This window comes from Ambystoma mexicanum, chromosome 5q, assembly GCF_040938575.1.
Source record: "Ambystoma mexicanum isolate Mex_15411 chromosome 5q, UKY_AmexF1_1, whole genome shotgun sequence".
Classification (NCBI taxonomy): domain Eukaryota; kingdom Metazoa; phylum Chordata; class Amphibia; order Caudata; family Ambystomatidae; genus Ambystoma; species Ambystoma mexicanum.
This window is the reverse complement of record NC_090933.1, coordinates 74,617,806-74,645,504: the sequence shown is the minus strand read 5'-3', so window position 1 is coordinate 74,645,504 and position 27,699 is coordinate 74,617,806. Positions and strand designations below refer to the sequence as shown.

The 27,699-nt window shown below is 44.2% G+C and overlaps 1 protein-coding gene across 3 annotated transcripts in view; it reads left to right on the top strand.

Annotated features, from left to right (window-relative positions):
• GALNT1 (polypeptide N-acetylgalactosaminyltransferase 1) overlaps positions 1–27,699 on the top strand; it is a 1,063,390-nt gene that overhangs the window by 427,002 nt on the left and 608,689 nt on the right. For all 3 annotated transcript variants that reach the window (XM_069620546.1, XM_069620547.1, XM_069620548.1), the window contains exon 4: positions 6,512–6,678. In XM_069620546.1, coding sequence (XP_069476647.1) covers positions 6,512–6,678 — 167 coding nt within the window. The remainder of the gene's footprint in view (positions 1–6,511; positions 6,679–27,699) is intronic.

Genomic DNA, 27,699 nt, shown 5'->3' with positions numbered 1-27,699 from the left:
TCAGACAGATGGGTGCTGTCAACAGTATCCACAGGGTACTGTGTAGAACTACTGCAGTGTCCCCGGAACCATCCTCCACGACAAAAAGTACACTCCCCAGAACATCAGAAGATTCTCCTCGAGGAGATCGCCATTCTTCTACAAAAGGACGCGATAGAACTCGTCCGGGACACCAGCTAAACAAGGGTATTTATTCAACTTACTTCCTTGTGCCAAAGAAAGACTTGACAATGCGCCCAGTATTGGACTCACGGCCTGCCAACAAGTATGTCAAGCCCCAAAAATTTCGTATGACCACGCTACAAGAGGTAATCCCCCTCCTAAAAGAGGGGATTACATGGCAACCTTGGATATGAAAGATGCTTATTTTCATATTTCCATGTTCCCAGCGCACAGAAAGTACTTGCGCTTCAAGGTGGACAGTCGCCACTACCAATTCAAGGTACTGCCCTTCGGGATAGCTTCAGCACCAAGGGTATTCACCAAGGTACTGGCGGTGGCAGCTGCACACCTACGCAGGGAGGCAATCCCAGTGTACCCTTATCTGGATGACTGGCTCATAACGGGGGAAACCCCAGGAATTTGCAGGACAAACATTCAAAGGACTATCGACCTCCTCCACGAATTGGGCTTCTCAATCAACGAGAAGAAGTCAAGCCTAGTGCCAAGCACCTCAAAACAATTCCTAGGAGCAATCCTGGATACCCAGGAGGGGTTGACCTTTCCTTCAGAAGAAAGAATTCGGAATATACTACTGCAAATTCCGCATTATCAGTCCGGTCAACAAATAACGGTACGCAAAGCAATGCGGTTACTGGGCATGATGGCGTCATGCATTTACCTGGTCCCCCACGCGCGCCTGCGCATGCGTCCCATGCAGGAATGGTTGGCGAAACAGTGGTCTCAGGCAAGTAGTCAGTGGGACGATCTAATGGTCGTTTCGCCAACACTTGTACAAAGCCTCCACTGGTGGACAAGAGAGAATCTCGCAAAAGGGAAACCCTTTTACGATCCCGAAGTACAAGCAATAGTCACTACAGATGCATGCCTGACGGGGTGGGGAGCTCACCGTCTCCACCACACAGGGTCTCTGGTCTCACTCAGTGGCCAAGAACCACATCAACCTGCTAGAGCTTCTGGCAGTATTCAGAGCGCTTCAGGCGTTCGAGCCCCATCTACTAAACCTGTCAGTGCAAATACGGACGGACAGCACTACAGCCATGTTCTACCTGAACAAGCAAGGAGGGACTCGCTCGCCAAATCTGTCCAAGCTTGCCCAGAAAATCTGGAGATGGGCACTCAGACGGAACATCTTCCTGTCATCGCAACATGTTCCAGGGGAGCTCAATTCCCTAGCGGATGCTCTGAGCAGACACTCCCTCCCAGAGGAACACGGATGGGTTCTTCACAGAGAGGTCGTAGAAGATCTCTTCTCTCAGTGGGGTTTCCCCACTATAGACTTATTCGCCACAAGCGAAAACAAACAATGCCCAGGATTTGCATCCAGGTTCCCCCAACCAGACTCCCAGGGGAACGCCCTGTGGATGAACTGGTCAGGGATGTTTGCGTACACTTTTCCACCAACTCCTCTCATCAGGAAAGTGGTGAACAAGGAATCGATGACGCTCGTCCTAGTTGCTCCCATGTGGGCAAGACAACCGTGGTTCCCACACCTACGCAGGATGGCGGTGTACGAGCCCATCAAACTTCCAGCCTGGTACAAACTACTGTCCCAGCACCGAGGTCAAACAGTGCACCAGCAACCCAACTCAATGAACCTGGCAGCATGGCTCCTGAGGTCATAGATTTTGGACACCTCAATTTGCCACAGAGGTGTATGGACATCCTAAAGGAATCTAGGAAACCAAACACAAGGCACTGTTACTTTGACAAGTGGAAGAGGTTTGTTATCTGGTGCCAGAGTAGACAAATCAACCCGGTTGATTGCACTCCTTCCAACATTGTTACATACATGCTCCACCTGCTAGATGCAGGATTGGTTTTTAACTCACTAAAAGTACACCTGGCAGCCCTCTCGGCTTACACCACTTCCCATAGCAAGGTGTCGTGGTGGAAAGTACCAGTAGTTAAAGCCTTCATGGAAGGAGTAAAGAGACTTCACCCTCCTATTTCAAACCCGCCACCAGGTTGGGACCTTAATGTGGTGCTAGCCAAGCTCATGGGCCCCCCTTTCGAACCCATGCATAAAAGCAGTCTCAAACACCTGACTTATAAAACGGCCTTCTTAGTAGCTATTACTTCTATAAGAAGGGTCAGTGAAATTCAGGCTCTCAGTGCAGGATCCCTTCTTTACTATCCATAAAGACAAACTGGTTTTACGTACACACCCTAGGTTCTCACCTAAATTTATATCAAAATTCCATGTAAACCAGTCCATAGAGCTTCCGGCTTTCTTCCAGAACCCGCAAAGCTCTGCTGAGGTGAAACGCAACCTAGATGTGCGTAGGGCGGTCCTCTACTATGTAAATAAAACAAGACCGCTAAGGAAAACAGATCAACTGTTTGTCTCCGTAGCTACAGGCAGAGAGGGGGATTGCGTCTCTAAAGGTGCCATCTCGAAGTGGATTATTAACTGTATCCAGCTGTGTTACTCACTCTCTGAAAAGACTCTGCCTTTTACGCCAAGAGCCCACTCTACTAGAGGCATTGGGGCCACTCTGGCTTTCATTGCAAATGTTCCACTTGACACCATTTGCAAAGCAGCTACTTGGAGCTCTATTCACACTTTTACTCGGCATTACTGCATTGACACACATTCCAAGGCATATACACAAGTGGGACAAGCGGTTCTAAGACACTTATTTGCTCATGACCCTTCTCACATCCCACCTCCTTCTTCTGGTACTGCTCGCTAATCTATGCACAGCATGTGATCTAAGCAGATTCCACATGCCTCAGAAGGGATACATTACTCACCGTAATCGTATTTCTGATGCTTGTATCTGCTTAGATTCACATGCGACCCACCCTTCCTCCCCTCCGAGAGAAGGTGCATGATTGCTTGTAGTCCTACCTTTCTGTCTATCTGCTTGGATGATCTGTACTCACGCTACTCCTCATGCTACCTCATGTCAGAAAAAATACAATCTGAGGATCCTAGACGCGTGAGGGATCTTGGGTACAGTGGACGTCACACTAGGGATAGTATTACTGGCACGCCCTGTGTCGACGCCCATTTTCGAGTTTCGAAAAACAAACTGTAATACTCTGCAGCTTCCACTAGATGTCGGCCTATGCACAGCATGTGAATCTAAGCAGATACAAGCATCAGAAATACGATTACGGTGAGTAATTTATCCCATATATATAAGTTTTTAAGCACAAACCTGAGGCTCGAACCTGTGTTGCTCCGCACCCTCTTGCTTCCAAGGTGAGCACATTTCCCGCGAGCCATCCACCCGGCTCATGTGATATAATTTAATCACAAGTTTATAAATTATGGACTGTGGCCGCCATATTTGCATGTGCTTTGCATTTGGAAAACAGATCAAGGGATGCTTTTATATTAAAAATCTTTGAACATATTCAATATCTGTTGCCTGCAAAGTATTAACAGTAACTAGGCTGAAGGTGCTGTTTTTTTTATTTATTTTGTATGCTAATTTGGAAAGCAAAACCTGCTGTTTGGATTAAGACTAAAGGTAATTATGATACAATTCTAAAAGTTCACACAAGTTGGTTCTCCATTTGTGTTTTCAAAATTGTTGGAGCTTGTTTGTGATGATTATTTTCAGTGTTTGTAGTGTGTCAAGGGATTTTGCTCATGAAATTATACCTTTTGTAATTTGCCATCAACAGAATACCATTATTAATACATCCTATTGTGGTGCAGCATGTCATCATCCTATTGCTAACCAGCGCATATATCAAAACAGCTCCAACCTAAAAATGTAACATTTTATGCTGAAAGGAGATTCCACAACAAATGGAATGGTTCTGTATCTGAATTCAATCCAGGTTTTGTTCTGTTGGTGAGGAAAATAACTTGGCCGTTGGCCAGACACAACTCTGTCTCCTACTTGTGGTAGGGATGAAGAATGTCATTGTAGAAAGGTCCACCTTTAGGTGTTCCCTTTACCAATGTTCTGCCAAGGGTTTTGATGGATTGTAGTTCCTGATTGATCTAGGTTATCATGCCATGTTCTTTCTGGAGAGGGGTGCCTGCAACCTTTTTTAAAATTATTTGCAAGGAACTTGGGGTTGGTCACCCTGAGTTACCCGGGGGGGGAACCCAGACATGGACTCCCTGCTCACTGTGTTAAGAGAGGCACAGCTCCACCTCACTGATGATGCCCAACAAGGCTGAAACACATGTATGGGCGTGCTATTGGTACTTTTGTTCAGAAGGGAATTGCCATAGCATTTTGGTGCTGGACTGCCCATGTGGGCGGGGACAAAGACTGATATGCAAATGTATATTTCCCATCTGTGAATGGTACACTGAGCAAAAAGTGATGGCTGCAAACTCTCAAAGTGGGGAAAAAAACAAAGAACAGGTTATCATGCCGTGTTCTTTCTGGAGAGGGGTGCCTGCTACCGTTTTCGAAAAGACCTAATATGGTCATTAACTTTCACTTTAATTGCTCTGATTGTGCTGCCAATTTATATACAATTGCATGAACATATTGATGCATAGATACAGTATGGGGTAAAATTGAAGCTTGACAACATGTGTTGAAAGTCTGTGTAATCATTGAATACAATGTTTTTTAAAGCTTATGAGCAAAATGTACATACTCCACACAATCTTCCTTGCTTATGAAATAGCTATTGTTCCTTTGGTGATTGTTGTTTTGAGATAGCTTGGACTCATTTTTAGATTTTTTTGTTTAAAATCGGTGCACTATTCCGAATCGATATCTTGTTCCAAAATAATGCATGCAAGTTCTGTGCCAGTGTGCTTTAGGCTAGTTTGTTGTGAGTATTTTTAACAAATCTAAGTTGCCCATGTGTTTTCACATTAGAGTTGCTTTTAGTAATGAAAAACTTTGTTTTTGCTTGTTTTGTGCATAGTGAATTGCTTTTGATATCCTTTTTTCTCTACCTTGTTTGTAGACATTTTGCCTTGAGCATTTGTTTGGAACATGTCACTTCTTGATGACAATTTCCTATAGCACTTATAATTTCCCCTTTTGCTGTGTTGATCTTGTCCACTAGTGGCATGTAAAATAGTTGACTTGTTTTTTCTGAAAATTCTGCTCTCCAATGTATTTTCGATGCCTAATTCTCAATTCCTTAATGCTATTTTAGTAGCAATAGATGCAATCTGTAATTTGATTCCTAATTGATATTCACCTTTTAACTGCCATGGGTTTTCCCCACCAGTGCCAAGGCCTTTTTTGGTGATTTCGGATTTCACCTTTCAAAGCCTTCTAACATGTTCTCCTTCCTTAAGCCCTTAAGCGCCAAGGACGAGCTGTCTCGTCCTTGGCACTGGGGAGGTAATCCCAAGGACGAGCTATCTCGCCCTTGGCACTTAAAATTAATTATCATGACTTTGTTTATCATGTGTGCCTGTGTTTTAAGTAAGAACTGTTAGTGCTGTTAATAGTGTGAATTTGTTACTCATGATGAAGGGGTTTGAAGTTGAACTTGACTTTTGACAAACATAACCGTTTGGCTTTACCTGTGTTTGTTGATTATAAAATTAGGCCTTTGTTAACTGATTCAAACTGTTTAATAGTATGGTATCCTGCCTTAGCCCAACATCTTGTTTAGATATAGCTCCTTTGTCATTATAACATGGCATCTATTCTTTAACCAAACATTCTTGAAATATGTTCCTATCAGTTGAGCCTTTAAGAAAATCTAATTGGAGAATAGAAAAGATACTAAAAGTATGTTTCTAAACCCATCCTTATCCATGGGGTTACATCTCACAACTGTGCTCATGGCGTGTTTTATTAGTGGGTCTTGTGCTATATCTAGTACAAACCTTTAGTAAGAAAAAGAAAATTCATTATAAAGCCACACTCTTCCTGGAGCCCTTATCAGTAGTTTCCCTCTTTGAATTCTGGCACATGTAGAAAATCCATAATTTCATTTTCTGCCGAAGGCCCAATGTTTAGCTTCATTTATTACTACAGAATTATTTTTTACGTGACCTGATCTTGCATGGTCACTCATTGAGACATGCAGAAGCTTTGAATGTGTTTTTGAATGTCTTTTCCAAAGGGCCACTTTAGGTTCAACACAAGGTTTGTTATTGAACACACAGAAGTAATAGAATGGCATACCAGTCCTAGGAACAGCCACAGTTTTTATTTCCACCAGTAAAATGAATGGTCACATTTTCAATTCTAAAGTCCTAAATGCCTTCACTTTTCCTTGCCACATGTGAGATTTGGGTGTGGGGCTTGGCTACTTTGACTGTGGGGCAACCTTCTAGTTGAAATGCTGATCCTTTTGGCTTAGTGCAAGGCTTGTTTGGTCTTCATGTTCAATATACTAGCGTACATACAGGTAAAAAGCAAATGTTTTCATTCTACAGGTGTAAAACAAAAGTGTATGCAGATCACCTGCTCACGACTAGTGTTGTGATAGTCTTTCACAACGAAGCCTGGACTACACTCCTGCGGACTGTGCATAGTGTGATAAATCGATCACCACGCCATTTGCTTGAAGAGGTTATTTTAGTTGATGATGCTAGTGAAAGAGGTAAGCTATTTCATTGCCACCATTAATGTTTTAAGAAAATGTAACTAAGTGCTGGCTTGTTTTCTTATTTTTCAGATCATCAAACTGTTTTTTCATGCATCTTTTTATTGAATCGAAAAGTTAATACAGATATATTGACTAGTAACCACATAAATGTATAACATTAGTCGTCGCTCATTAGTATTTGTATTGGGATTGGAGTCAATCCGCATCTTTTCCTGGAACACTTGAATAGTTATTGATCTATAAAGAGAAATCAAACGTATTGCCTGCATTACAGAAAATTACAATGACTAATTCACAGACTGCTTTTCTCACCATTTATATAATTGTGAGACTTTAACGAGAAACAAAACTGCACAACGCACTTGACGGATTTGGACTAAAACATCCTTTTGAAATTTAATTCATTGAAAATATACCACTTGTCAGAATATTTATCTAGCATATCTCCTTTGTTGTTGGACACCCTCTCCTGTTAACAACAAAACCACGTTGTGAAGTAGCCTTCAAAGGTGGGGATTTGTGCACCTGTGGCGTACTTGAGTATGTGTATTTTAGCCACGACTAAGGTGCAGTAGCATCACATGTTTCTGCTAGAGGTGCATATTCGGGGGCAGGCATCCACGTTTTATGGTAAATGGCTATTTTGGGAAATTGAATTCTGACCATCTCCATGCATTGCAATGTCTCATACCAATATTGTTTCTTTTCCACGGCTTCAAATAATGCATAAATGAATACCAGCACTGACTTTAGAATACCAACACATGTCCATAGGTGCCATATATTAGCTTTCAGTTCCATGGTAAGTGACCAATTCAGGCTATGGTTAGTCCGCGCCTACACGTCTCACTGGTTTAGGTCGGTCTTCATACAGAGATATGCCTAACTAGGACGCTTCTCCTTTGAACAGACTATTTGTTGGCTCAGTCCAAGATCAAATCTAGTCAATTATGGCAGATATCTGTTTTTGCTTCAGCTGAGATTAATAATTTGTATATGACAGAGGCCAACAATGCATCCATTCATGCTTAGCTCTGTAATGATGGTGAGAGAAGTTTGGAGCTGGTTGACCGTGGACAGCGTATCAGTCTAGCAATCGCAGCATACTTTCCAGCTAAATTGTTTCTCAATTTCTTTTTATTAAAACATTTATCAACTTTATTTATAATTTGCATACAAATTCAAACAAGGAAGGATAACATAAGAACAACAAAATCAGCTTTAAAGCTTCCCATAAACCCAGATCAGTAAATATTCCACATAATGAGATACATGGACATGAACAATACAAAAATAAAATAAACAAGTAACAATAATCAAATGAGAATCAAATATATAGTAAGTATTAACAAAACAAAATTATCTACACAGCAGGATTGACCAAATCCCATGACATATAGACAAAAGGACAAAACCTAAAAAACAAAAAACCCTCATACCTCACTTCCCCCATCCTGTTATACTACCATACAAATCAGTGAAAGATTTCCACAAAAAACAATATTCCTTTAATATACCTCAAGTATTCAAATTGTTGTAGAGAGCCCAAAGGTTGAGCATAAGTGATGTTTCCAATAACAGATTCTTTGTAAGACTTCCAATGACGTTTCTTGTTGTTAACTGTATATGTAGGGATTTCCCACAGTGATAAATTAGCATGAAGATTTGGCCCATCGCCGCCGTTCCCACTTTACATTCTTTGAGTACATGCACAGTTATTGGAGGGGAAAGGTTAGAAACCAGTTGTCTAGAAATGGCAAGCAAAGGTTCATGTGAGTGGTGTAACTTCTCATTGTATTGATGCACAGCAGTGTTCTCTGGGGTCATGCGGCTGGGACTAGTGGTGGAGGCATCTCTTTTTCATTAAAGGCACTGTGGTAACAGGTAAAATCGGATTAGGAGAATAAAACTTCGCAATTTTGGAATTACTGCATGTCCACCTCCCTGCAAAAACATTTTCATTTTTTTTTTTTTAACATCCTTTGCAACAAGTTGTGGGGCAAGCACACTAAACACATACAATGGGCGAGGCATTTGTTATAGTTTCTATATGCGCAAGTTTGAGTCATCTGCTAACATTCAAAATCATTTCATGCAGTTTATACTCCATGTTTGCTGACAAAATATGCTTAACGTTTCGAATAATCCTGCTCCCCAGACATGGTAAACCTACCCTTGCCAAATTAACACCCCAATCCTGGAATATTGCTTGGTGACATGCAAAAGCTATCGGAAAGACTCCTCTGTGAGGTAATAATCTTGAAACCTAAGATGACACTGAAGGACCAAAGAGCCAGCAAGAGCCTGGCATATGATTTAGGATTATTTAGGAATGCAAGTATGTTGTCTGTATACAGCCATTCCTTTGAATAACTGCACTTGATTTGCACATCTGATATGTCGTCATGTTTTGTAATGACTGCCGCAGGGGACTTAATCAACAAGTTAAATAAGAGGCAAGGGGGCTTCCTAGTTGTCCTTTGAGACATTACACACCAGGGCTACAACCTTGCTATTTTAAGCAGAGAAATGGAATAAACAGTGCTCCAGATAGGATTTTGGAGTGGGAGTTTTTTACTCCCTATTTTTTAAAGTTGGGGTAAAATGATTTTTTTTAGAGTAGAAAATGTAAGCCCAATTACCAATGGGAGGATTTTAAAAGCAAATAAAAATATGTTAACTGGAAAACGGTAATGTTTTTGTAATAATTATTTATTGGCACCTAGTTATTCATGGCCGTTAAGAGATGCATGGTTACTTCTTCCAGGCAGTAGTGATAGTTTCTTCCTTTGCTACTGCATTCAAGTCTCTTATTGCTCCCATATGTGGTATTTCATCCTCTCCATCTTTTCACCTTTTCTCACATGGGTTGTCCATTTTTTTCCAAGACAGCTTGCTTAGCGCAAAGGTCTGTCCAAGGACTTGTCTGGACTGGCTTGCCAAATTTAAGTAATTGTTTTAGCACAATACTCCATTTCCTACATACTTGTGGGACATTCCGTCCTTCGGGATGGGACCGGAGCACTTTTGTAAAAATAATAAACAATTGTGTTGTTGTCCTTCTTTTATATTTACGTGGTAGGCGTCATCTAGTCCTACGTCTATGCCGGAGCGTCTGGGATTCCTGTGAACGCCGTTCCGGAGGGTGGATCCTCACTGTTTGACTGGAGTGTCTGGGCCCGGAACATCGTTGGGACTCGTGTTTTTATTGTGACTCCCTCTCCGTCCGGGCACTCCAGCATAGTCGTCTTCGGTGGGAGGAGGTGTTTCAACGGGTTCCTCCACCTCATTTGCAGCTCTTTATCAACAAGAAAAATAAATGCCTGGCAAGTTCTTTACTTTTTAGAGCACCCTGGCCAGGGGACTCCAAGACCGGGAGGGACTCAAGTAGCTCTTCTACCAGGGGCATCCCTGAGGTGTCCCACAAGGGGCCTAATAGGCACACCGGAGCTTCCTCCGAGGGTACCCATAGAGGGCCTGCCAAAACCGGCCATTCGTCTCAGGTGCCCCGTTTGGGGGCTAAAATTCAGCCCATTTCTTCTGTGGTTCTGGATACCTGGGGGCGCCCTGAGGTCTCCATTTCTGGAGCTTTCCATACGGACAGCAGGGTTTGCCCTGAGGTCTCCATTTCTGGAGCTTTCCACACAGAGTTGTGACTCGAGGCCCCTTTTGAGGGAACTAAACGTCCCAGGTTCCATCCTGAGGTTCCGCTTCTTGGGGCTAAATCCAGTACTAGCAGAATTGAGGGATCCTCTTTGAGAGTCCTGTCAGTGAGGTACATTCCTTAACCTTCCCATGCTCAGGGTCGTGGTGGTTCTGTCTAGGGGGCAAAGAAGGTGGTCATGCACCACAGGCCTTCGAGTACCGGCTCTGCCGAGGTTCCTCCACTGGAGGCTAATTCTGGGGCAGTCCCTAAGGTGTCCAGTAAACACCCTAGATCTGCCAGTACCAGCTCGGCCGAGGGTCCTTGTTTCAAGGCTAAAATGTCAGATACGACCCCTGACTCCCCTGAGGAGACCATTGCCTCACTTTCTCCTGTGACGGAGTTCATCTCAGGTGTCGACAAAATGGCGGCGCAAACTCCACAGTCCACGGCAGCCATTTTGACTACTGCTCTTACACCAGCGTTCACTACAGCTGGTGCTGGGGGCATTCCGTTTGGGGCTGAGCACTTTTTTATTCTTCACATCGCCTTCTCTTGCAGTATAACCGAGTGGGCAATTGAAGTGTGGTCTTTTCTGTGGTATTCTTGAGCCAATTGCTACCGTCTGATCCAATTTTTCGAGGGTTGTTTGTGGTACTACCAGTTAAGTTTGTGGCCAAGTGTGTCGAGAAGAAAAGACAAAATATCGATGTTGCCAAAAGATAAGCAGAAACAACTATATAAAATGTTTGAACCAATCAACGAGGTCATTGTTTTAATTACTGAAATGAAGGGCCTCTTGCAGTATATAGATGGTTCTGGCACAATAAATAAAGGTTTCATCACGAGTAATGGTACCATAACAAAGTCTGCTAGTTCTAACTGTGTGGCTGAGGATGGGATTATTCAACTTGTGGGCGAATTACCATCCGATCATAGATCCTGCACGCTGGTTCTTATGATGGAGTTTTCTGTGGCTCTTGGCCCCCCATGACTTTCTATTAAAAATCCCTCCATTTTTTAATATCTACGCATTAATATGGTGGCACCTTACCGGTTGACATGTGTATTGGTATTTATGAACACTTTGTTTGAAATGCTATTTTATTCATTTTTATAGCAAGTTGTATGGTGATTGGTATTCATTTTTGAAAAATGGTATTTCATGTATAGTGTGAGCAGTAATTTCATCCTATTATGTATTGGCTCATTGTATTTTGTTAGTGTTTGATGGATCATTTGATCCAAATAAACATTTTGATTGACATTCAGTTGTCCAATTTAAGAAGCAACAATATTACCGGCTTGAGGATTGAGGTGGGGAAAAGATCAGGCCAAGAGACAGATGCAGGTGTGTGGGGGTACATCTTTCCTGCCAATGTGGTAGGTTTGAATAGACCACACAGATGAATATTATTGAATTGCATCCCCAAAATGGGGATGAGACCAATGTTTGTTTGTTAATACTTTATTTCACCACATGTGCCATAAAAGCCAAAGCATATAATACATAGTGATAAAGCATGAATAAAACCAGTGAATAACAATAGAATCCGTATTAAATTGTTAAAACATCATTCATAGGATGGTCTGAATACACATCAATGTGACTTAATAGAATAATAAAATACCATGGTTAATCAGTGGTCGGAGGTGATCAATTACAATATAAAAAAGCATAACATTCTAGAATAGCAACAACAAATCCTATTTGGCTCAGATAGCTTGAGGCTACAGTATGTTAACAGGAACGCAAGCCAAGTCTGAGTGTTAAAGCTTATGTTGGAAAATACTTTTGTTTTCCCACCTAATCTCAGACAATAACTTTAATGCAAAAATGAAACCACTGGAACATAATTTTTTATTCTCAGACACAGGTTTTATTATAAAGCTGCAGGTATTTCCACATGGTCGAACAATTTTGCCATGGGAACCACCTGCCCTCTCTATCTGTCTCTGTTTTCCCCCAGTCAAAGGAGAGACTTTATACATTTCACAGCTAGGTTACTCTTACAAAAGGTCTTTAAACCTGGCTGAATTTGCACTTCGGCCAGGGTATCCACTTACTCGTCCGCAGCTGTTCCTAGGCTATGCAACATACTAAAACTTTCTCTATCAGGAGAGGTGGGCAGCTGAATCCATACATAGGCATTCACCTAAATTGCAAGTTAAAAAGTTCTAAAGCAAGATATGTTTGCAGTTTTCTGTTTCAGAGAACCTGCAAAAACCGGCTTCCAAAGCCTACAATATAAAATACATAGCTCACAATTGACCCTTTTTGTTACGTAGTTCTTTTAAACATCTACTTAATCTGCCATGTCTATAGCTAATATTCCTCTAATCACGTTCTCTTGCACAATAAAACATTTTTAGTGGATTCTAAAGTTAAGTATGAATTGCTATACTAAACGCAGATGGGCCACATAACATTCCACTAATAACCTACTGACCGAATCGAAAAACATTCAGTTATCAGTACTGCAGGCACAACCTCTTGGTATGATTTTATTTTCTCTTCTGTGAACAAATCCTCTGAGATGAAATAGCCATACTTGTCAATGTTAGCCAGTGTTGCTTCTAGATAGAAATGCAAATGTTGGCATGTCCCTCCCTTGGGTAGAGCTATGAACATTGTTCTGAATCGCATCCGGACAGAAATATGAATGTGAATGTTAAAATGCCCCTCAGGTTTATCACTGTGTACCCTGCCTTCCTGTTCCCCATGCTGTTGCTTTACATCTGTATCCCCCCTGTCGCTGTAAGCCCAGCCCCCTGTCTCTGTGTGTCGTTATGTTCCCTGCCATTCTGTTCACGTGCCTGGTCTCGGGCGCTTTAAAGATAACCCTCATATCACATTACTATGCCTACTCTCTACTATACACCATCCTTCAACTAGAACACAGCAATACCCCTGATTAATTCGGCCTAGCTGTTCACATACGAATACGACCCCATGAACACCTCAGCACCCTAATAAAACGAAGCTAGCCAAGCACATTCCGGCCTACTTGCTCACATATGCATCTTTGAGGCCTAACGCAGCCAGAGCCCAGTCTGGGTGTCCACCCACCAGACTGCACACATCCAACTGATATCTCCAGCACCACACCCAATGCTAGGATGCAGCTACCACCCAGCAATTACACCAGCTGCACACATCTGGTGCACCCACACACCCTACAACACTAGCTCTCTGACCAGAACTACGGTTCCTGGGGGCGTTTAACCTACAAGCGCTTTGAGGTCATACCAATGATATATAGAGCACTATATAAATGCCAAGTAACATAACGTGGTTCTGGCGTAGCTTATTATGGAGCAACGTACAACAGTAAAGTAAAATTCCATCAGGACAGATCGTACTGAGCCAAATTGCTCCTTGGGCTGTCTCTTTTTACCCCTAGTTAGTCTTTAATGGTGGCCTTGCCCATAGTTTATTTCCTTTTCTCCATTTGCAGATCCGCTGACATTGTCCTGCATATTGTGATTCCTCTGACCCAAAATTGTCTTTCGAAGAACAGAAATTATGCAACTATCAAATGTTTCAACAGAAGGGGTATCTTTTTAGTACGTGACAGATCAGGCAATGGTGTGGGTAGAAGGATGAATCTTGTTTTTAAGCATAGAAATGTGGATCCAAAACTAGCAGCCACAAAATTTTCACTTCTGTCCAAAGGTGAGCACTGCCTGCAATGCCTTTTTCCCCCCTTACTTGGCTGCAGTCCTGATGCTTACAAACACCGATTCACCAGCCAGGATGCAGTGTCCTGTCCCCTTCCAATGATATTTTAGAACCTGTTTGCAGAGAATAAACAAGTGTTTACGTAACTCTTACAGTAGTTTTCTATCAGCGGATAGAACACATGTTTTGGTAGCTTGACGTCCCATATCTACCTCATGAAGAGAACATCCAAAACTTGAATGCAGCATTTAACAATGTATACATTGCTATTGCTCCATATAGCATAAGGCAGGCCCAATCGGGGGTAAATACTTTGTATTTTTAACAATGCTCACTGCAGTACTGTTCTAACTGGCAAATGCTTCTGGTTATTTGCTAAACCAACATACTGGCACTAACATACTATTAACATATTTCTCTAAGGCAAGGCGACAACTTTATCAAACTCTGGCTGTAATGCTTCAAAAGAAATTCAGGTAGCTAAATGCCTTTTTTATTCTTTTGTGCTTTGTCTCACTCACCAATGTTACAGGACACACATACTAAACGGTTCTCCAGTACGCAACCATGGGTGATCTTGAATTTTAGTGTTACTCCTCACTTGTAGTAGGCAACCCTACACATTCCTTCTGCACCTACATAAGTTGGGCCCTGAGCGTAGAACAACATTAAAGGTAAATACGTATGTGGTAATTTCCATTTCTTTTCTCATCTTACATTTATTAGCAAATAACCATCTACGTATTTGTTTCCATTTCTGAAGGTCTTACTCAGCTGCCGCAGCCTTAATAGTTGGCTCCATCTCAAGAATATTTATCAACATATGTCTTCTGGTGGTATCATGTGTGTAATATACACGTGTAATACAAGGGACTGTATGATTGCCTTTGCAATTTGGCCAATAAAAACATTTCTTTTAATTCATTTTATGGGAAGGGGTAGCAAGGTAACATGATTTAGAGTATCACAACGCTACATGGGAATATTTGAAGCGAACACTGCCAGCTCATATCTCTTCAACCTGACATTTGTTTGTGCTGTTTTGTTTTAGTTGATAACATATCAAGTTGCATGCGGCACAAACTATGTAACTTGATGTCTTAATATTATAGCATCGCCCAGGTTCATAGAAATGGCTGCAGCCGCTACACCCCGTAAACTATTCGGAAGTGCTTTTGCCACTGTCTAATGTAGAAGAAAAATATGCAGTCTGTTTTTTCCCCCCTTGCTGTTGAGTTAGTACTGATAATGTACAGCCTTGCTTTTTGTGCAGATACAATAAACAAGCGTGCCTAAAAACAGGTAAATGACATAAAACAGATATTAAAATATCAACTTTCTTGCAGAGCTGCATTCCATGGCAAGGGAACTGGTGTGAGTTGCATGCAATTGTTTTTAGCTAATCCATTCCCAACAATTTTAAAGCTCTCATCAGTAACAAGCTGAGCCATGCACAATATAAGACCTATGCTGAACTGTACAGGAGCAGAGCTTTTGACTTTGGACCAGCCCTACACTGTGCAGTTTATTATGCTATAATGATTCCTAGATGAATATTGCTGGCCTTGCCTAGGGTGAAAATACTTATGCTGTTGCATTAGTGCTCTTGTTTGTAATTCCTCCATGTTCTTCTCCTTTTCCTCCCCTTTATCATTAGCATGGTAATTGGCATAATATCTAGCCATAGTCTGAATCTTGACAGCAGTTTGAGTTGGCCATGTAAGACTCCTAGGTTTGTATATCATTCTTTAGATGAGGCAACAATCCCTCTACAAAGTGTGAACAAAAAGCTTTCTATCCCTCCGGCATAGCCATGTCCATGCCACTAAACGGGGTAAATGCTTCTTCTTTTCGTGCAAAATATTTTTCAACTGCCTCCCCTTCTTCCTTCCTGCATGCAGTCAATTCGTCGCAATTCATTTGCTTGCTGGGAACCACTTGCTGCATGTGTGTTATTAGCAGTGCTGAAAGAGCTATTATTTCTTTGGACATTTCCCCAGTCCTCCCTCTTTCATACGCTGCCTCTGTCAGCTCATCCCACTTTATGACAGGATCTAAACTGTCTTGTGTTCTGCCTATCTGCTGGCAGAATGTATGAAAACTGATCTATATCTTCCAATGTAAGTGGGCCAGTTTTAAGTACCCAGTCTGTCTGGGCGTACCAATGTTTTGGATTTTGTCTAATATCTGGCTCATCTTTGGTAAAGGACAGTAATTCCATACGGCTCCAAGGGACATGGACCTGGTGAGTCGGGTTCTCGGTATCAAACCCAGGCACACCTCTCATTGCAAATGCTTGAGTTAACATAGACTTTGATGGGGCATTTATGACCCATATTAAAAATGTTGACACTATTGCAGGACAGAATTCTTTCTCAATGTTATACTCCTTAACTGCTTGGTCCATGGCCTCATAATTATCTGTCAGGGGATACACTTCCTCCTTAATGTTTCACTTTTAATGCAGCTCCCACATGTTTGCACAGCCTTTGTACTGTGGCAAATACAAGTGTAGCTTGCTCCTGGGTCACATACTCTTCCACTACTAGTAGTCCATGTTTATCCATGCTAACACTACCTTTTCTGTCATTGGCTCTAATCCTACGGGCACAATGTGGCGAGGAGATGATCTCTTCACCAATAGCCCGATAGGGGGGTGGAGGATGTCTTTTTACCATCAAAGTTTCTAACAATGGATCCATCTCATCCTCTAAGATCTTTTTTGATGTGGGTGTCGGGGCTGAGGGGGTAAGCCCTGGCCACATACTCTTCTTATTTTATCTTTACTGTCTTCCTCTTCACAATCCTTAATTTATTTTTCATTACTAAATGCGTGCGCTTTATCGCTTTCAGATTGTGAAATATGTTTTTGAATCTGCTTCCTTCATAGATTTTTTTTTTCTGGAAAAATCTTCCTATTGCTTGAAGGCTACGGGCCTGATAGCCTTATCACCCTTAGCAGTTAACACCTCCCCTAAATATCCTATTTTTTCTAGGTCAAAAGAACCATAAAATGGGAATTGCAAATCAGGGTTTTTGCTAAAACTCTTCCAGGCCTTTTTTTAATCATTGGATTCCATCCTGGCGTTCCTTTCAGTGGTTTAGACATATGTTTTTCTAATTCCCGTTGACTCTTACAGCATTTTAATCCCATCTCTTTACCGCTTACTTGGTACCTGGTTTCCCCTTCCCCTTTCCTTTTGTGATCACCAAAGTTGCTTTGATAATGTCCCACTTTAAATATAGTATGCCCATAATCAATGCAGTCTACATACTCATTTCCTGAGTCCTTCAATCTATGTTTTCAACTGTGTGCACAGTGTATTTCCCTATGGTTCATTTTAACAGTAAGCTTCCATAGAAACACATTACATTTCTAAGCATATTTCCCTATGGCTCATTAACAGTATGCTTGCCACAGGGAACACAGCATTACATTTCTAAGTGCATTCCCCTATGGCTCATTAACGTATGCTTTCCACAGGAATGCAGCGTTTTATTTTCATATAAAAAAAATTAAATATGATTCTGGGACACTCACCTAATTTTCTGCAGTATTCTGTTCCAGTGCTCCCCCAGGAATGTCAATTCCTTTTCCTCACACCAACAGGGATCTTCAGTTGCAGGGACCAATCGTGTTGAAGAAATCAGCTGGCAAATTAAGGTGTGGCTGCAAGGAAAGCAGCAGTGCGCCCCACTCACAACATCCACCTTTGCCTGTTCTCCGCCCGCAGCACATTTAGTCCTAACAGCAATGAAGTCCCATCTGGTGGTGCCTATTGTGGGAAAATACTTATTTGTATTCCCTCCTATTCTCAGAAAATAACTTTAAAACAAAAAGGTTCCTTGTACATACGAGTTGGATTTCCCGGACACTTATTTATTGGCACTTTGTCGTTCTTCTCCATGCACTGAGTAAGTAATTACCCATCAAGTGGGTTGCAAGGCTATCTTTAGCAGCAAATCATAACATCATAGCCTCTGTAGTAGTACTAGTAGCTTGCACGTTAAAAACACGTTTCAGGTCAATTATTCTCAGTTTTGCATATTGGGAACAGAACAAGACAAAGTGGACCAAATCTTCAATTACATCTGCGCAATAAGGGCAGGTGGACGCATCATTAGAATTCCACTTGCTGACAGCTTCAATGGGTACTATGCCCTATCAGGGCCTTGGTAAACCAGGATCTCATATGTTTAGGTTGCATTGTGTCCAGATAGCCCTCATAGCCTAATGTCTGCTTTAACAACCAATAACTAGCAAGATGATTTGAATTGGCCAGTTTTGAACTCATTTCCTCCTCCCTTGCTAAGATTAATGCATCACTAATGAGTGTTTTAGAGCCACTACAAATAATGTCTGGTTTGGTCCAAAAGTCACTAAGCCCAAGAGCTTGGAGTTCCTTTTTAAAATGCTGATACCAAGTCAATAGCATGGCTTCGCCTTGAGACAGCACATCCACTACTGCCTGCCTATACCTAATAAGATTTTCGTTGGACCACAGTCTAATCCAATAGTAAATTGGCTTTGCCCTGCAAGCCACTTCAAGGAGGTTTAAATCAAGTGAGACCGGTAAATTGGGTGCATTGGTAAATAGGCCCAATAGGTTCTTTAAAAATGTGTTTTCCACACTTGCCAAGGGCGAACTATTGGACCAGACCCAAAGCTCAGTGCCATAACATGCTGCCTGCCTAAGCTTTATAAGCCTCAAGAGCAACCCTGACCGACCCACCCCCATGTGCTCTGGTAAATTTAGTTAATGCACCGCCGTATCTTGTGCCATCCTTGCTTTAACCAGCTGCTCATTCCATGTACAGTCCTCCTTCACTGTAAGGCCTAGGTAATAATAGGTGGGTACTTGGTCTATCGGACCATCAGCTATACCAAGTCTACTTCTGGGACACTGTTTAACCATATCCCCCTAAAGACCATTGCTCTGGCTTGTTTGTGTATTCATAAACAACACGTTTGTTTTGCAGAATTTTGCAAATATTTCCGGGTGCCAGCACAGTCCCATTGGGGCAAGAGAGTAGCACTGCGTCGTCCGCAAACATAAGGATGGGATCTGGTTGTTTGCCAGCGTGTGGGCATCAGTCTGGTCTCTAGAAATCTTTCAATTACACCATTGATGAGTCAAGCCCCTCCATCTTGGACTAACCCAATTATTGCCACCATGTGATTAATCCCCCCTCCCCAACCCCCCCTCCTGTTCCCTGAACAAGCCACTTGGCAAAAACATGGCCGATTCACGATCAGTGTTAAAAGGGCCACATCATTTATATATGGACTATAGAAAGGAGCAGCCCTCTGTAACCATGTGTGATGTCCCTAGACTAGAAAGATTTCTGTTTATTTAATTTCTGACAGTTTGGCAAAGTTGTCTGACATCTAGAAGATTCGGTAGGTTATCCTCCAAGTGGTGGACATACAGTAGCACATCATCCGCATATAAGGAGATCAAATGCAGGGATAGAACTGGATGGGATGATGCATCTGTGTACTCTCTTCAGCCAACGGCTCCAGCATAGATAGCAATGGTGATTGTGGACGGCCCTGCTTTGTGCCGATCTGTACCTGCCATGCCTCTGATGTTTGTTTCCCTCTTCTCATCCCAGTTTTAGGCGCCATATACATCAATTTCACCCACCTCATGTAGGCGTCGCCGACCCCAAATCGCTCCAGTGCCTTTATGAGCCAGTCCCACCGGACCAAGTCAAAGGCTTTGATTGCATCAAGGGAGGCCACTGAGCAGTCTTCCTCCCAGTAGTGTGTGCTGTCTATTACATTGTGTAATCTACGTAGATTCCACAAGGTGCAGCACCCCAGGACGTTCCCAGTCAGGTCTATGTGGATCAGGCTGCCTATCACTGTCCTAAGTCTATTTGCCACAGTACAGCTGCCTGCCACAGTACAGCCGCCAATGTTTCGCTGTCCTGATTCATCATGGAGAGCGGTCTGTAGGATCTGCAGTCTTGCAGGGGTTTCTCTGGCTTAAGTATATTTACTATAGTGGAGTCCCCAAGGCTGCTGGGCAATGTTCCTACCTCGCATGCTTCTGTGTACACCTCTAATAGTCTAGGTGCTAATGCATCTGGGTAGGTCTTGTAAAATTTGCCGGGAGGTCGGCTATCACTTCTAATTTCATCCAGTGTCAGTGATGCGTCTAGCTCGGCTGATTGCTCCCTTTCTAGCTGTGGCAGGTCTATCTTGCGCAGGGCGTCCTCGATGTCTGTCTCCAGCGTCGATGTCCCTTGAGTATTCGTACTGATACAATCTAGCAAATACGCTATTAATTTCCTTTTGCGTTCTAACCACTGTCCTGTCTTCATGTGGTATCCTATTGATCATGTCCCTGGGTTCTTCACGCCTACATACCTATGCTAGCAATCTCCCCGGTTTGTCTCCTGCCCTATGCAGTTTCTGGGTGTACTTTGTGTAGTCCAGTGTCCCTAATCTTTCCTATTCCACTATGCATTTTTGGCGCAGGTCTATCAGTCTCGTCTCATTCGCCTTGCTTCCTGAGAGTGCATTTTCTTCCTGTGCTATATCTCTCAATGCTTTCCAGGGTACTCTGTATTTCCACCCTCAGGCAGCCCATTTTCCCTATTGCCGCGCCTCTGACAACCTTGAAGGCTTCCCATAGTGACCCTGTTTTTGCAACGCTACCAGTATTAGTGTAGAAGTATTCCATTATTCTGTCTTCGAGGTGGTTTCTGAAGATGTCCTTGTGTAGGGCTTCAGCCCACGGGCATCCGTTTGGGATTGGGACCCGCTTGGTGTCTGTTTGCCAATATGTTATCAATGGAGCGTGATCCGAGAGGACCCTGGCCTTGTATTCAGTTCCCCCAAACTCACCTAGTGTTTCAATACCTGTGAAAAATTAGGCTATTCTGGTGTGTCCTGTGTGGTGCTGAGTAGTGCGAGTATTCACGTGTCTCCCCATGAGTCTCTATCCATACGTCTACTAGCTGAGGTCTCCTAATACTTTGGCCGGTGGCGCTGGTTTCTTATGCTTCTCGTCAGACCTATCTAGTCAAGGGTTAATGGTACAGTTAGTCTCCTCCCCATGCCCAGTTTGCCTCTCTGTATATGGTCCGTCTGGTGTATAGGGACTTGAAGAATGTAGTTGCATCTCGATTAGGGGCATGTGTTTATTAAGCATATTTGTCTGTTTTCCAGTAGGCCGTGCACCACTACATCCTTCCCTCGTCATCTTTTCTGAATTCTAGCACCTGAAAGTGGAGTGTGGGGGCTATCCAGACCAGTACCCCTCTTGCGAATGCGGAGTATGTTGAACCATATAGCTTACCTCTCCACTTGCTTGCTATTGTTGCTTGCCCGTCCTCTGTATGGTGCGTTTCTTGCAACAGCGCTATTTGTATCCCCCTCCTTTTCAGGTATGTCTGCACCCGTAATCTCTTAATATAGCTATTGAGTCCCCTGACATTTCAGGTGGCTATTCCGAAGCCTTTAGTTCCCGTCTGGTGTGGGTTTCCAGGGTTGTATCTTTCCCATTGCTCTGCTTACGTAGCTGTCCATCACATCTGTCTTTCACACATGTCACTGTGTAAGTCCCTAATAATAAACCTCCCCTTCCTCACCAGCCATTCTTTTAACTTCGTTGGCCCCCCTCCATTGCAACTCCAAAGAACTACAACACCAAACAGATTGTCCCTTTGTATGTGACTGCCTTCCCCCCTAGCCCCTTTTCCGCCAAGAAAACCCCAACTGTGTGTAACATCCCCAACACAGTGCCAAACCAAACAATGGACCAGTGTTAATGTTCTCTCTTAGGCCTAGCTGCTCCTCCCGCTTCCGTTCTTCCTCCATCGGGCCATGTGCGGCAGCTCGATGTCTCTGACCTGGTGTCTAAAATTTACAACTAGGGTTTGTGGCAGTTTCCTGGGCCACCTTGTGCGGCTCCTGCTGGTACTGCTCTCTCTATTTTCGCATACCCGTAGGTTTTCAACATGTCCTCCACCCTCTTTCACGCTGCGATTCTCAGGGCCTGCATATAGTAATGTCCAGAGTTTGTCTGTTATGGTGCATTGCCATTTCTGTGTGGGAGCTGCTGTCCCTCCCAAGTTCGCCCTTCATAGCCGCTCCTCGATCGGGACTAACCGTGCTCTGTTGTTGGACCAGGATGGTGTAATCTGGATATATTGTTAGTTTCGAGGCACCTCTTTTAATGGTTCCCCCTTGCCTGAAGAAAGCCAGGACTTTTTCTCTGTCTTTGTAGTTTAGTATTTTGGCTATCAGTCCCGGGGAGTCGGTGGGGGGCAACCAGTGGAGGACTTTGCCTGAGCGATCTGTGTGCCCTCTCAACTGTGAATCCTTGGGACAACGTACCCAACGCTACCTTCTGCAGCAGCATGTTTTCCACATACCTTCTGGGCTCTTTCCCTTCTTCTCCCTCAGGAAGTCAAAGAATCCTTATTTTATTTCTGCAGGCTCTCCCTTCCGCATCTTCTGCGCAGTGTTCCAGGGCTTTCACCTTGTCCCTTAGTTCTTCCATTTGGGTCCTGGTGCTAGCTATGGTCGTAGTGTTGTCTTGTAGTTCTGCTGTGTTCAGGCTGTCTGCAAATGCTCTCACATCTTGTTGCAGTAGGCCAATTTCCACGATTACTTAGTCTTTAGCGCTGCTATAGCTGCCAAAATTGGGCCCTCTTGCTTGTTCACCTGTTGCGTTTAAGTCGACCCTGGTTGGTCCATGTTGGTGTTCCATTTTTGTGCATAAGATTCCATGACCGTTTGCTTGCCTTTTCCTTTTTTACCCTTATCTGCATTCTGTTTGTTGTGTGCTTGTGCGGTTTCCTTGCTGCTGTGATGTCACTTTATTTGCTCAGGCTGTGTTCCGCATATGCCTTTCCAACTTCCCCTATGTTTTGTTGCTGCCCTTTCCCCTGGGCAATGGGCGCCAGCACCCCCTGCTCCCCTGTAGTTGCAGGTCTTCAGTATGCCGTCTTCCCCAGTACCTGGGCTGGTGGCGTCTTTTTAGCTTCTGTCTCTGCCTCGAGGCTCCCTTTGCCGGCTTCAATGGGCTGTAGATTACTGGCTGAGGGCTGTTCAATCAAGCAGGTGGGGTCTGGGTGTACTTTAAGCTGTGTTCGGGGTGGGAGAGTGATTTCCTGTCTGGCTTGGGTGCACTGTATGCAATCTTCCCGGTGCCGGGAGTGGGTGGGCGCCCATCGCTGCTCCTTCTCACCTGTGGTCCGGCTGCAGCTCCCATCCCTCCGCTCCTTGTTTACACTCTCCAGGGGTACCAGTACCTTGCAGTCTCTCTCCGCAATATGATGTTCCTTTTTGCTCAGGTTGGTTTCTGCCTGTGCTTTCCAAGTTCCTGTGTTGGTCTTGTTGTTGCCTTTTCTCCTGGGCTATAGGCGCCAGCTTCCTCTGATCCCCTCTGGCTGTCGGTCTACAGTGTGCTTCTTATGCTTCAGCTGGTGGTGCACTTTGGGGTCTGCTGTTGGCTTCTAGTGCATCCAGGCTCCTTTTGCCAGCTTCTGCGGGCTATGGACCTTTCAGGCGTGCAGATGGGGGTGCGGGGTGCACTTAAAACTGTATGTGCTGAGCGGAAGAGCAGTTTCCTTTCTGCCGTGTGCACTGTAGACGCTCTTCCCAGCTCCAGGAGGAGGTCCCACCACTCCTGCTTCTCACCTCTGGTCTGGATTGCAGTTCTCGCCATTCCACTCCTCGTTTACACTCTCTAGGGGGTCCAGGTACCTCGCTGTCTCGCTCCGTTCTCCGCATCTGCTGTTCCATCTTCCCTCACTGGTAGGTGCATTGTTTCAGTGGAACCTCTCTTTGCTTCGCCAGCGTAGCTCCTCTCGGTCTGCTACAGGTCTTCTGCGGTGGTTGTCCCTAGGAGCCCGGCATTCCTCGCCTCATCAGTGTGTGGGCAGCTTCTCGGTGCTGGGGTCGCCTGTCACGTCCACCGCCTCCAGCGTTTCACTCTCCTCCGTCTCTCAAGCCGTGGTCGCCATGTTGGATTCTATTGGCCTCTGGGATACATGGCTCCTCCTCGTTCCAGACCTCTCGGGCCACGAAACTCACCCTGGCAGCTCCCGTATTGCTCCGGTCCTTGGTTCTACTTTAAATTCATTGCGTGGTTGGGTGAAAAGCTAATCACTGGGCGGATTGTGCGGGAGCTCGTAGAAAGCTCTTCCTCACAGCATGGCTGCTAGCCACACCCTGATCAACTCCCCTTTCCCTTTTATTAATATCCTCACCCACATATGATACTAATTCCCTTAAATCTTCTTCAAATCCATTATGTGCGCAATGTCACTTTCCCTCTATTCGTCCTGAAGTGCCTCAGTTCTCGAGGGGACATTGTGGAGGGAGAGACAGTACTATCCAGGATGTCTAAATGATTCCATGTTCTTGGTAGTGCATGTGGCATCCGTGCAGATGTGCCAGGAAATTCAGGAGTAGTGGTGACGGGTGATATGCATGGGTAGGTATTGTAGGGGTTGAGGGAAGTGCCTGGTTTTGTGGTACTGCTGGAGGAAAATAGATAGGTGGAGTATCATCCCCATTGGTGGGCAATGGACTGATGTTTGTGAGGACCGGGTAAAAAGCATGCACATTTTTGTCATTCTGATCATATAACTTTTTCTCTAATGTAAACTTTTCTCCCTCTCCAAGAGTAATTCCGCTTTATGATGCTTATTTCCTCCATAGTGCAATTTCTGATCATACCCTGGAATTTCGTATGTCCTTTGGAGTCCAGTAGGACCCGGACAGAATTTAGTTCCACCTCATCAAATGAAATTCGTTGTGGGAATTCTTTTATCGCTTGTTTACCAGCTGTATTAGTATGCCACTTAACAACAAATGTAACTGCGTTTAGGCCCTAGGCTCGCTTCATCTTAGCTACAGGTGTCAGCCGGGTACTGAACATCCTGTCTGTGACTGGGTATTACCCATTCTCCAGCATGGGTTCTGACATGGATTCACATACTCATGAATATTCCCTGTCGTCAGGTTGGGAATCCTCAGTAAAAGAAAGAACAGTTTCACTTTAAAACTGCATTTCGAATGGATTGTGTCCTCCCACGCATTCCTCATCTTTGATATTCATATCTCGCCAGTTTTGCTGCTTTGGAAAAATAAAATTCTCAGCAGAGGGCGCTGTGCACGATGTTGTGGCATCGATTTCCCTCGAGGGCCGCCCTGGAGCGCCAACATCAGTAGTATAAATAGCTTGTGCAGCGCCCGTTGGCCGCAGTTCTGTTTTTCCGTAAACTTTTGCTTCGAGCACTAACTGCGCACTTCGATTTTCTGTAGAAAAATGTATTCATCTTCAACACCATCAACCCCAAAGTCGGGATGTAAACATTTTTACGACTATGGGGCTAAAATGTCCATAACCGACACTCAATGTGTCTGCCCTTGGTGTCTGTGCTCCGGGCATTGTAACAAAGACTGCGGATCATATCAGTCTATGATGGAAAAAGCTCTCTGGGAACGCAGGGGTAAGCTGGCGTTGGGGAAGGAAGCTTCAAAGTCTTCTTCGAAGAGGGAAAAGAAATCCAGGGAATCTAGAGACTCCACTCACCATGTACGGTCGAAGAGGTCTCGGTCGGGAAGCCGATTGAGGCAGTCATCGTCTTCTGCAAAGAAGGTGAAAGAGAGACGCCATAGACCTCCCTCTTCTTCCTCGGACTCCTACGAAGGTTATCAGGTGCCCGACTTGTTCAGATTCCCATAGTAAATGGTACTCTTTCAGAGTGTCGATAATGCAGATCTTTGACAATGCGGCCTCGACCCCCTCAAAAGTCATGCAAGAGCCATGCCCGAAGGTATCGACTCGCAAATAGAATGCATCCCTGATGCCGTCGAAAAAGTTTAAATCTTTGCGGCCTTCGATGATTGTGTCAATGCCATCAGCGCTGACTACTTTGACGTCGAGGGTGATTCCTGACAAATCGACGCCTTTATCGAATTAGTCTTCGACATTGTCGACAGAATCTTTGAACTCATCGAGGCCCGTATTGTTCAGGAGAAAATCTGTAAGCCTGTACCGCAAAAAGACTCTCGTCAATGTCCACCATATATGAAGAGGAAAGTGCCTCTGATGAGGAGACTTAATCATTTTTGGCGCAAAAAAATATACCTGAAGCGCACATTGATCCAGAATCAAGAATGAAAGACCTCTGTGACTCCCTGCAGTCTGCTAGTGGACTTGCTACTTCTCCAGAATTGGAGTTTGGCAGGTCTGACACGCCAGAGCATGCTGCCTCAGGTTAAAGAAATTTGATGACCAGAGTCAGAGTATATGGGCTGGAGTAGGGCTTCCCCGACATATGAGCAGGGTGACATGATGGACATCCTAGAACAGGGACCTAGGAAGGACCCAATATTACCCTTCCACAAAGCCCTTCAGAGGAAGGCTGTGGCCAATTGGCTGACTCTGGGCCTGCTGTGAACAGGAACTTCTCTAGGAAGCATAGACCATCGAGCAGTGATCCAGACTATCTCACAAAACATCATACCCCAGAGAGTCTAGTAGTACAGGCTACTACTTCAAACAGTCTGCCTATCCTTCTGTCCCCCGGATAGAGACGATAAGAAAGTTGAGGCATGGGCTCGCAAGGTCTCATCAGACAGCATGGCCTTGAAGTCTACTAAAATTCATGTGCATTAGCTAGATTTTCTTACACCCTCTGGGATTGTGTTGCCATGGCGGCTGATCACATTCTGGAAGGCCGGCTGATCTCATTCTGGAAGGCGAGGAAAGGGACGGCTTCCTAAATTTAGTTACAGATGGTAAGGAAGCGATGGGAGAATGTCTCCAATCAGGATTGGATACTACTGACAGCATCAGCAGATCCATGGCTGCAAGCACTGTACTGCGCAGGTTTGCGTGGTTGAGAAAGTAACGGTTTGCACTGGATGTGCAGGCCAGACTGCTCAATATGCCTTTCGATGGCTCGAGGTTGTTCGGCAGCAAGGCAGATCAGAGTCTGGAGAAGCTGCAGACCTCCAAGGTAGCGGCTAAGTCCCTTAGCGCCTCCATTCGACAACCTCAACATCCCTACTTGGGCTCATCTTCCTGGAGGGGTTGTTATTTTCGCTTCTATTCCTCAGTTGGTAGAGGACGAGGAAAGGCTGGACAAAGGGGGCAAAGAAGATTCCCTCGTGGTGGATGAGGAAGGGGTGCTAAATCGGCCCCAACAGCGGCATCTTTACCCTCAGCCACTGCTGCAGCCACCTCTAAATCACTCTGAGGCCTTGACCCACAAGACCCCATGGGAGGCAGAATCTCTCAGCATCTGAACGAGTGGCGGGGCATTACTTCAGATGCTTGGGCACTGGAAACAGTAGCCCTAGGTAACTGCCTTCCTTTAAAAAAAAAAGTCCTCAAGATCATCCACCGGGAGCCAACTCTGTTGAAATTCCAGACCCACGCCTTGTGCAGGAAATTTTAACCATGCTGGAGAAAGGTGCATTGGAACATGTACCTGTAGCGAAGAGGAACAAGGGTTGGTAGTCCCCCCTACTTTCTTATTCCCAAAAAGGACAGCGGATTGAGACCCCTCTTGGACTTAAACGTACAGGTTACTCAGGAAGGACAATTTCAAGATGGTTACCCTTTCTCAGATCCTTCAGGCTCTCCAACTTCAAGTCTGGTTGGTATCATTGGATCTTCAGGATGCTTACTTGTACCAATTCATCTCATGCACA